This window comes from Agrilus planipennis, unplaced genomic scaffold (assembly GCF_000699045.2).
Source record: "Agrilus planipennis isolate EAB-ADULT unplaced genomic scaffold, Apla_2.0 scaffold90, whole genome shotgun sequence".
NCBI classification, from domain to species: Eukaryota; Metazoa; Arthropoda; class Insecta; order Coleoptera; family Buprestidae; genus Agrilus; species Agrilus planipennis.
This window is the reverse complement of record NW_020438865.1, coordinates 465809-477609: the sequence shown is the minus strand read 5'-3', so window position 1 is coordinate 477609 and position 11801 is coordinate 465809. Positions and strand designations below refer to the sequence as shown.

Here is an 11801-nt window from a genome sequence, read left to right as displayed (position 1 = left end):
TTTAAAAAAGAGAGACTTGTCCTTACTATACTGTGTGGGCTCCTATTTTACTCAACATAAGTTCTTACTAATATAAGACTTGCAATTTTTTATGATAAATATGAATGATATTCTGATTTAATTATTTCAATTGCAACGGAAATACTGATAAACACAAATTTATCATGCAGTAAGAAAATATTTCAACGAAATAAGAACCAATTTAGAAGTTTCTTAAATTTATTTGTATGGAAATTCGTTAGACATGACTTATGTTATTTTATAACCATTATTTAACAACTGCTATGGGTAAACTAACTAAAACAATGACCATAAATACTACTATAAAGGATTACTTTACTGGTTTAGTAAGAATATGAAGTCCATGAATTTGTTTTATTTCTTTATCTAGTGCTTCATATACAGCCCTATGTTGTTTCATGACACTAAGATTATTAAATTCTTTGGCTTCTACATATACATCAAACATAGCACCACAACCACCAGAAACATCCTTCACTTGAATTTCTTTTGCTTTGGGAAAACTTTTTTCTAAAACTGCTTTTAATTCTTTCTCCGTAATACTATTTTTAAGGCAAAATGCTCGTGAAAATAACTGCAAAAGTAAGGTTACAATCGTTACAAAAATTAAATAGTTCGCTATAGAAGAAGATACTTACAAATAGTGGTTTTGAAATGATTACATTTGATCTAAAATTTCTAATTTTTAAAATTAATGTATTCATTCTAACATAAATAATCTTTAAATTTTAATTAAATTTCGCTGATAGTTTATTTTCAATTTTCTTCCAAAGCGCTCTTTTAATTATATTTTGCTACTTAGCAAAAGAGGGCGCAACGTTCTCAAAGTAAGCATGTTTTCGCCTTTTCTATTCTGATTTGTGCGATAAATGTTTTGTTGTTTTCCAAATTAGTTTTAGGACCAAAGTAGGTAAGTTATGATTTACTATTTTATTATATGCTAGGTATATCCTAATTAAATTACTTTATTGAATTGGTTAAAAGTTATATGGTAATTAGAAAATTATCTTCTTAATACAAAAGTATATTCTTTTTTATCAAATATTTTAAGGTTTAGTTACTTTATTTACACATACATTTATTTTTATTTACACGGTTTAATTTAATTTTAATTTGCTATATAATTTAATACTAATGAAAAATAGGTCAAGTCGGGTAAATAAAATTAAAGACTGAAGCAAAAAAATTGAAAAAAAAAAAATGAAAATGAAATATCCAGGTATATCTGGACTTTACTGTGACATTATATTGATATGTAAATAAATAATCATAGCGGCGTAAATTCTAAATTACATTATGTAGTTAAAAAACTTTAGATTATTGGGGTTATAAATTTTAATAGGCTTGCATTGTTGGGTTTAAAATAGTTGGGTTTGAGGGGTTATAAGGTTTTAAACGAGGGGGGGTCAATAGTTTAATGTTTTTGATAATTGTTTAATTTTTGAGGGCCAAATTTCTATTGTAGCCACAGGCCAATTAAGGATCATGCAAGGGCCACTAATAATGTAATAACAGGTTTGTTAGTTCGTATAATTCCTACGCGTTTTGTAAACCATCTAGGGGTATAACAAAACCTGAAGATAGGTCAGTCCACTTTTACTTATTTGTACTTAATTACAATTTGCCAAGTCATTTTCTGAAAGCGTTTTATCAAAAACATAATTTTGCTGTACGCCTACGACATAATATTGTTATAAGTTATAACCACATTTATTATAAGTTATATATATCATGGTTATAACATTATAAAAACTATCCGCATCTCGGAATTTGAATCGCCATTCGCCATATATAAATAGTCCCACTCCTTGATGACGTCACATGTCTGCCATTCTGAGTTGGTGAATTGAGAACGTAGAATGTGGTGTAATGGTGTAACCTTGATTATGATGAAATTATAGTATACAAAAATCGTAAAACTGTTTATAAAAATATCGGGTAACAGTTAGTACAATTTTTTTAAAAATTAAATTTTTAGTTATCAAAGTTCCTCTCCGGGAATGCAAAATATTCAGATATTTTTGTTTATATTGAGGTTGTTTTTGTGCTGTCAGTGTTGTGAAAGCACCCAAATAGCATTCAAGCATTCACAATTGCGGCGCTGTAGTCGGTAGATTGCTTACACCGGTAAGGTGTCATTACTCGATTTTTTATTGTGTTTGTAAACAAGTGTACCCATTGAATAACGCAGTAACGGAATTGTCTACACTTGCGAGATTGTAGAAATGCCGTCAGCTGAAGTGCATGCCATGTCGAATAGTACTACAAATAATATAAACACTGCTCCGCTAAAGAGCCCTGAATTTAATATAAGTTCTAAGGAAGTGGAAGGTTTAGTGATGGAAATTAAAGAAAATCTACGATTATCAGCGACCACATTTAAAGCTATTCCGTGCAGTCATTTGTCTCGCAAGTCTTCTCGGGCTTCTCCATATCGCATTCCGACTAAAATTTGTTCGTGTAATCCTGGGTTATGTGACTCTATGTGTGTGAAAAAAAACCGACGTAAACAACAAATAGAAAGCAATCAGGATGACCCATATGAATTTTTACAAAAGTTGTTACGAGACGGAAGTCTAGTTAATGAGGCTGTCAGACGAGTGCAGTTAGGACTAACACCAAAACAACGTTATTTTTATGAGTCAGATGAGGAATCCAGTCCAGTACTACATCTTTATCCAGGAAACTGAACTGCTAGATTAATTTATTTATCGTAAATGTTCCTTTCACGTGTGTGTGTTACGTGTACACAATCAGAAACTATTCTCCAACTCGTAATCTTTGTTATAAATTATGTATTACAATACGCTTAGTGACTGGTTTCCAAAAATTAGGCATTCGAGTTAAGTGTCTTTAAGTGAAGATTTTCAGTGAAAGAAAATGTTTAACAAATACTGCTTCAGGGATTGAAGATTTTTAGGATAAACTGGTTAAAATATCTTTTATCCCATTTATTGGAGTAGTAATTGAATTAAAGGTTGGAGGTTGTTCTTTTAATTATTTCTATCTGTGATTTTATAAAATTATCGTTTTTAATATATAAGTTCTAAATGCATTTTTCTTAAATTCAGCAAATGAGTTTGGGTTATATTTAAGAACAAAATATAGGTAGGTATGTCAACTATTACTGTTATTGTATTATAGATGATTTTTTAGATTAGTCACTAAATTTAGATTTTTTTAATCGCTGAGGGCGACGGTTCCGTGTAAATGACTTATTTATAAAACCGTTGACTTTGAAGTGTAACACATGGTTGAATAAACAAAACAAACTACATTCAACATTTTTGGCAATGTGAATGTAAATTGACCAAGGCAGTTATTAAACCCTACCTACCTATATTAATACTTACAATCAAACATGCTGTTATCGAATTGAAACATAAAATAGTCATCAATGTAATTTTCTTTAGAAAAAATAATTGCATAATATCTAATTAAATGCAATTGAATACCAGAGTTGACTAAACTAGAAAGTGATAATGGTTTCTTTTTTATGTTTGTGTTTGACCGTTTTTAATTTATCAATATTTATTTTTTCCTAGAGTTTCTGAAACTAATAATAAAGATGCGTAATTCGGAATTCTTATAGAAAGTCATAGCTACGCTAAATTAACTAAAATTTATATCATCATAGGTAAACAAAATCGAATGTTTGTACATACATCATACATGTATAAAATGTTACGTATTTCCAGAGTGTTATAATTGCTTATTTACCATCCACTGTGTCTCCAGATTATTAAGTCTGATATAAAAATTATCAGTATTTACGTACAGTTATATACATTATACACTTATGCCTTAATAATTATCGTAACATTCGAGTGTTATTGTTTTTTAATACTTTGCTTTGCTAATGTAACGAAATTCTATTCAATAATACAATTGATAATTTTCTATAATTAATTTTTATATAACAAAAGGAGTACGTACACATTTTCCATATGTATATACTTTTTTAGAATTAATTGGTTAGATAAATTTAATAATTAAACCGAGGAATTTAATTGGTTTTTTGCAATTATACTTATATCCTATAATGTAGGTAATATGAAAAATTCATGTAAATAGGTTTTCGAAAACGGCTGTAACGGTTTTAACAAAATTCACAGGGTAGGACTTTTTGGGTTGCGAATTATTTAACAATATCCTATTTACTGGAATACTACCTTTCATGCTGTTTTCGGCTATCAATACAAAACAAAACTTATAGACTTTATGCAGCCCAACATACATCCTGTATATTTATGCTGTATATGCATACGTAAGAATTCTGTATAAGAAAACACCCACATTATGCGAAGCATTTTTTACTATTTTTATCCCCCTCCTCCCTCGATGACCGCCCGTAGTATATGCTAACACTCCCTTCTCCCTCTATTTTTCACGTAGTATTTCATAAATACGGTCTTAAATTATTTTTTGCAAAGTTGTGAATATAGTTCGATATTTCCCTAGAGGAGGAGATTAGAGGCCCTATTAAAGAGATTGGCGGTCAGGCCTTTAAAACCTTGCTACAGTACTGGTTCGAGCAATAATTACCAAGGTATAAAATCAGTGGTATCAACAACGATAACAATGTTTGTAATTTTTATTAGCAGTGAATGCGGGTCATCTATTAAAACTGCTATAATTCTGGCTATCCGGTGTGGGTTGTAACTGGGCCGTTCTTTGCACCATCAAATCTACTTTTAATGATTTTGCGCCACGTAAAAGCGCGCGCTTACTCTGCCTACAGGTTGAAGTATGAGTTTCAAAGTTATCGTTAATAATTAACATACAGCCTTAATTTAGATTGATAGTATATTGAAGGAAGTATTCTGCAAGTACCTACTGATAAGTAACTTTTATTCAGTTTTAATACTATTATAAACAATGCGTCTTTTAGGGGTCGGGGGGCTGTAGACCGCCCCGGGCTTCAAAGTCAAGAGGGCTTCGTTTTTTAGTTGAAAAGAAATATTAGGAATTAAACAATATATCTGTATCTATGATTGTATAATTATTAAAGATTTAACATAACTGTTTGAATAAATAATAGTTTATTTAAACGACAAGAAAGATTGGCAATATATTTAAATTTCTATTAAACCACCTTTAAGAAATCATTTTTGATAGAAAATAGATAGCCGTAAGAGGAGCCTCTCTTTAAATTTTAGACTTGGTTCATACTTCGCTTTCAAAGTCAGCACTGTATAATTTTGAATAGGTAGTGTCATTAATTGATTTACAAAAATCGGATAACACTGCTGTACAATACGCAATACCAAAGGTGCTCTAGGAAATCGAAATTTGAAAAATTAATTTTCTGTAATAGTTCAAAAATCAATTTTAGTACTGTAATGTAGGTGTTTTCCGTTGAATAATGTATGTATATATTGTAAACTGAAATTTAAATGCTGAATAATTAAGCGATTAGCTAAAGTAATTAATGAATTTGTTGGAAACGAAGAGGGCCGTATTAAATTTTATTGTCATTTTATTGGAATCTCTGAAAGTGATTACAAAATTCTTATTTCTAAAAAACAACAAATGAAATAGTATAAAGTTTCTTCATTGAGTCATTCCATAGCGAAAAATTGGTTGATCTTTTATGGGTTCATCTTACGAAAAAAATGTAGGCAAATAAAACAGTGGGTATCTATGTAATGAGCATTAGATTTACACATACGTAGTTCCAAAAATTCCAATATTTTGTTCGTCGATGAATGCAACAGTAAAAAGTTATGGAATTATTTTTAATAGCTGCCACATATTTGAATTCTAATTCCTCCCGTTACCATAGCTTTAAATTAAATGTGAACATGGTAGGGTTTTTGTTATGTTTTTATCGTTTAGTGCTGTTGTAAATTTTTAATAATTATGTCTTAAATTCGCTACAGGATTGTTTGTATAGGTCTGTTTTTCTAAAAATGTTTCCGAAAACTTTTTGTGAAATATGTACGTTTTTGTTACATATTACAATAACTGTACTCATGTTGTTACAAGTAAGTTGCCCGGGGAATAACATTTTTTTTTGTATACATCTGTTTCTTGATCAAAATAAATGTTTGTTTTGATCGTTAATGTAGTTTTCATTTCATATTGCACGTCATTGCAGCATTCATGTTGTGGAGGAAAAACTGCGGATATCATTACAAAGTTATGAAGAAAATCATTATTTAATTTTTTAAGTTTAAGGTAAGTGTAAAACTATCCCTAAAACTGCAATGTTATAGGGATGGAATATGTTTTATAATACGGTTCAATAAATAGAATTCTAACTGAATATACGAAATGCGTCCTAGCGTCATTATAATAATCCCAAGAGTGTCCTGTTAATAATAAATACCAACATTGTTTACTAATCGTAAATATACTTATGGACGTATCTATCCCATCACAATCCATTAGGGGTGCAGTTTTAAAAATCCTTAAAAGTAGATTTGATATCTATATATAAAGAAGCACAATTGAAATTATTGCTCCGACTTTAATGAAACTTTAACAACATCTGACTATTAGATAGGGGCGCACTAATAAGAACGGATCTTGCGAAAATTGTTTTGTACTTGTTTGTTTTTCATCAGAAGAGTTATAAGTAGGGTCCACTATCATGTTAAGAAAAAAAAAATCGTGCGATGAGGGAGGGAGTTTTTTTTTTAAACGATTTTTGCTGGTCAGCTCTCTATCACCGCAACCTGCGATAAGAAACTTAGCTTCAAAAAGTTATATTAAAAAAAAGTGTATGTCATATTTTTATTTTTACAGGTACATGTTAAAATTGATACATAATAAAAAGAGTATGTTGCTGTCCAGGAAGGACGTAGTGTTGTGGTGTAGTATATTCGTTAGGTACCAGTATTTAATATAGAAATAATAAATTATCTTATCGATGAGAAAATTATTGTATTATAATTTTTTTACTTTTATGACAGTATGCTGATATCGATGATATATCCATAAAATAAATGATAAGCAGTACATTCATTATGATTTATTTTCATTTTTTATAGATTGCCACCTTCAATCGATCGTAGCATAGAAAACAGTGATAATGTCTCAAAATCGGTAAGTTTTATTACTGTTACTAAGTTTGATAACTAATAAGAATTTTCAAAGAAGTGTTGTGTTTTTAAGAACTGGGCCTAGTTAATCCATTGTTAGGTTTATTTAAAATCATCCAGACATCCTAATAGTCATTTTATTCTGTAGAAAAACTTTACCCATTCGATTGATTTAGAATGCTATATCATATAATTAATAAATACGACTTTCGAATTTTTGACTTCAGCTACCTAAGAGTAGTTTGATGAACCTAGACCAAAAAAAAAAGTTACGGGCATATAGTGCGTTAAATACAAACACATTTTGAAATTATAGTGGTAAATAAAAACAAGTAAAATAAATGAAGAAAAAAAAATATATCATCGGATAGGAAACACTCATCTGACAGGTATCCTAATTTTTTTAAATGTCATCCTGCTCAGAGGACATTTACAGGCAATGACGTCTTGCGTAACGATTCGCATATTTTTGTTGCAAAGTTGAAGGCCACATACAAAAATATTAATAAAGCATTAACTACGTAATTATTAAGTTTAGAAGAACTTATTTCATGTTGTAGATTTACGCATAGGCCCGTGAGGCCCGGGCCTAGGTCGGCAAAATATTGAGGAGGCCCAAAAAATTTTACGGCTATCAATTTTTGGAAGAGAAATATTTCTCCGTTTAGATTTCTCATTGCCATTGCTCGTGCCGCTCTATCGATCTGTCGCCGCAACCATACGTTTATAACAATATAATTCATTGCGCTATTTCAGTTTAACTTGTTACAGTTATAAACTATGGATGGGCCCAGGCACTTATTGTGTACCCCCCGAGCTGTTTGCTTTGAATAGATCGAGGTTAGCTGAAAGGCTGAATTCAAAAGAAATTCCTAAAAAATCTGTGGTTCTTTTACAAGGAGGAAATGAGATCCCCTTTAATGATACTGATACAAACTATCTGTTTAGACAAGTAAGTTTGAAATATGCATATACTTAATCTCTATTCGGAAGTAGTTACATGTACCGTATATCAAATCTCGGCAGTTTACGTTCATTATAAAAAAGAGTGCGGGACGATAGATAACACGGCTCAAAACGTGCCCCATAAGAATATATGTTTTTCTGAAATTTTTGCGAGTATCCTGTATACATATTTGCTCATGAGTGGTATCAAATGAAAGCTACCTATATGTACAAAAACACTGAAAAAGTTCATCGTGGCAATGTGTACATGACTAAAAGTGCATACAGAGGAGTTTTGATCGGAAAGCTCTTAGGGTACTGTCAATAGTTTTTGTTTTAGGAATCATACTTTATGTGGACGTTTGGTGTTCTAGAGGAAAAATGTTTTGGTGCGTTGGATTTGGATACAAGAAAATCATTTTTATTCGTACCAAGACTTCCTGAGTCATACGCAGTATGGATGGGACCTCTTTACACATTGGACGATTTTAAGATGAAATATAAAATTGACAGCGTACATTATACTGATGAGGTAACCAATGGGCATATTATTTACCATTCTTATATATTCCTTAATCACTATTGTTGTTGCATTAAGGCTGAGCGTTCATACGCATCCTGTAAAGTTCTAAAATTGTTTATCTGTTGGCCCACTCTGAGCATAACTATGCGACGTTTTTTTATATATATATATATAATGATGCAAAAATATCCAAATCTAAAGTTATTGTGTTTTTTTCTTGGTGAATGTAATTAAAATGATGAAAAAAGGCATACTCACGAAGGCTAGAAATTTACATGCGGTTTAATATACCTAAGCTTATGATAAAACGCCTGGATATGTGTATAATGTCTTACTGTACATATTTCTAGTTATTACAATTTTCCAAGTCATTTTCTAAAAGGCCCGGCGTTTTATAAAAAGCGTAGTTTTACTATATCTATACTACAGTTAATTTTTTACTTTTTATTTTTTTGTAGATTGCTGAAGTGCTGAAAAATCATGGTGCATCTGTTTTATTAACTCTGGTAAACTATTAATACTTTTATTGTGTTCATGTGTTTAAATATCATGATATTGTTTAGAAAGGAATAAACAGTGATAGCGGTTCCGAATCAAAAGAAGCGAGCTTTACCGGAATAGAAAGGTTTGACATCAATAGAGGCTTTTTTCTCAATAATGATTTTATAATTTTCAGCTTTCAAGTTAATAATGCTCTCCTCTTTCCTGAAATTGCGGATTTGTAAGTTTAGTGTTTCTTTTTTTTTTTTTCAATTTACTGCTTCCTTCTTATTAAGTTATGATGTTTTCGAATCTGTATCAGAAATTTAAACTCTTCGGTAAAAATCGGAAATATTCGGTAGAAACACTGTGTGGTATGTTTTTCTCTCGAAATCATCTTTACGGAATTCCCACGCTTACGCGTATTTTAAATTTTAAAAACTGAATTTCCAAAAAATTTCCGTCTAGGTAATTACTCAATCGGGAGTGTTTACCTTCACCACCATGCTCTTCCGCCGATTCTACTATTTCAGTCAGCTATTGAGAAAGCTTAATATCATTATAATAAAAAAAAATATTTTTGTTTATTTCGTAGACGTACAGTTAAAACTGATTTAGAATTGGATGTGATACGTTATGTAGTAGAAGTGTCATCAGCAGCACATAGAAAAGTTATGAGGATGGCGAGACCTGGCAAAACTGAATACCAATGTGAATCAGAGTTTCTGCATTATTGTTATTCTGTTGGAGGTTGTAGATATGTTTCTTATACTTGCATATGTGGATCAGGACCTAATGCTGCTATACTACATTACGGTCATCCAGGAGCACCTAATGACCGTTTTATACAAGATGGAGATACACTGTGAGACTTCCGTTTTTATTTAACCGTTAAAATTTAACAAAGAATGTGACAGTTGTTTATAAATCAATATAGAGTATAACTTTAATAATTTTAAGTTTGGAAACTATTTCAGTCTTTTCGATATGGGTGCTAACTATATGGGTTTTGCTGCAGACATAACTTGTTCTTTTCCTGCTAATGGAACGTTTACTTCTATGCAAAGGTTAATATACGAAGCCGTTTTAAAATCTAATTTAGCAGTAATGACAAACGGAAAGCCAGGAGTTTTATGGACTGATATGCATTTACTAGCAAACAAAGTGCTTCTTCAAGAATTGAAAAATGGTGGTCTTTTAACTGGTAATGTTGATGAAATGGTCAAGGCAGGTTTGGCTGCTATTTTCCAACCTCACGGATTGGGTCATCTATTAGGACTTGATGTGCATGATGTGGGTGGTTATCTTGACAACAATCCCCCGAGACCAAAGGAACCAAGGGGGGCTGAAAAATTGAGAACAGCTCGAGTTTTGCAAAAAAACATGGTCCTTACTATTGAACCGGGATGTTACTTTATTGATCCGGTAATATTTATTTTAGAGATTTTACTTTACTACTTGCCAATTCCCGAAATTTTGCCAAAACAGAGCATATGATGCGTGACTGTCGCTAACTTTACGATGAGGCAGAAATAGAAACCTTCTCTCTCTCGCGAATGAATATCGCGTCGTTTACCCCTCTTCTCAATATTAGCTAGTGTCAGTAGAACACGCATAGTTGTAACCTACGTGTATGAAAATTAAATGTTAAATAAGAATATTGTAATAATCTTTATTGATCAAAATCTATTTAAGTAGTTTTTCGTGATGCTTACACATTATTTATTTTATTTATATACTTAAATACTGTTATTTGATTAAAGTTAAAACATATACTGATATACTACCCATTTTAGTTACTTGATTCAGCTCTTGCTGATCCCAAATTAGCACAATTTATAATAAAAGAAGAAATTGAAAGGTTTAGAGGATTTGGTGGAATTCGAATTGAAGATGATGTTGTTGTTACTGAGAATGGCATTGAAAATTTAACAAAAGTACCAAGAACGTATGTTCTATGCTTAGTTTTAAATCTGCATACACAGAATTAACTTTTATTTATTATAGTATTCAGGAAATTGAAGATTGGATTTCTGGGAAAGATGATGGCAAATACTAGAAAGATTTGTGAATGTATGCATACACATAAAGTGGGTAGGTAAACATTTTTATATACAACAAAATATATTTACTGTAACACGTACTCAAGTATATTTTTTGGAAAATAAGTACTCGATTATATTAGTCTACAAATGTTTCGATAATGATCCATTGGTGATGAATAATAATAAACTGTACATGACTTCTTAATTTTTGCAATTATGAAATGCAACTTATTAAAAGTCTGTTATATTACCACATAAAGAAAAACAACAACCATTGCATTAATTTTGAGGCGACCTTCTTAAATGGAAAATCAACTGTATACTCTGCGGAATAATACTGTATATACCTTACGATGAACTTATGAGGTATGTTAAACTTTAAGAAGTTTGTCTTCTGCACGGTCCGATCGCGTTTATTATTTGTACATACAAGTTCGAGAAGTAAAACATTACCTAGCAAAAACAGTAAACATGAGAAAAGAACCGAATGCAACCATATCTGATCAGCAAAAATATGTATTATATAGTTTTATTCAAAGAACAAATACAAAAAACATAAACATTTTTGGTGATGGAGAGTTTAATTTTAAATGAATAAACATAAATTGAGAAGAAGAAAAATGTTCCATCTGCGTAGAATAGAATCTCGGGCACTGATTTTCCAAAACGATCTACATCTGAAATTAGTATTCACCTTGCGATTCAGGCAATTAAGGATTAAACTGGAATTGAACGGCACTC

General features: G+C 31.0%; 2 protein-coding genes across 8 annotated transcripts; both read left to right on the top strand.

The window, feature by feature from the left end:
- Positions 1-831: 831 nt before the first annotated feature.
- LOC108737289 (xaa-Pro dipeptidase) lies at positions 832-11265 on the top strand. 7 transcript variants are annotated; one of them, XM_018470039.2, is made up of 11 exons: positions 832-931; positions 7017-7071; positions 7824-8019; positions 8353-8544; positions 8994-9041; positions 9099-9160; positions 9212-9256; positions 9611-9880; positions 9993-10440; positions 10812-10963; positions 11023-11265. In XM_018470039.2, the coding sequence occupies exons 2-11, from the start codon at positions 7058-7060 to the stop codon at positions 11072-11074; spliced, it is 1479 nt and encodes a 492-aa protein (XP_018325541.1). In that variant the 5' UTR covers positions 832-931; positions 7017-7057; the 3' UTR covers positions 11075-11265. The 7 variants fall into 7 exon arrangements, with proteins under 7 accessions (XP_018325541.1, XP_018325544.1, XP_018325546.1 ...); XM_018470042.2 differs by having other exon boundaries at positions 833-931; positions 7839-8019; XM_018470044.1 differs by having other exon boundaries at positions 906-927; positions 7839-8019.
- Positions 1972-2758, top strand: LOC108737290. Its single transcript, XM_018470046.1, has one exon. The coding sequence runs from the start codon at positions 2247-2249 to the stop codon at positions 2709-2711; it is 465 nt and encodes a 154-aa protein (XP_018325548.1). The 5' UTR covers positions 1972-2246; the 3' UTR covers positions 2712-2758.
- Positions 11266-11801: the final 536 nt, after the last annotated feature.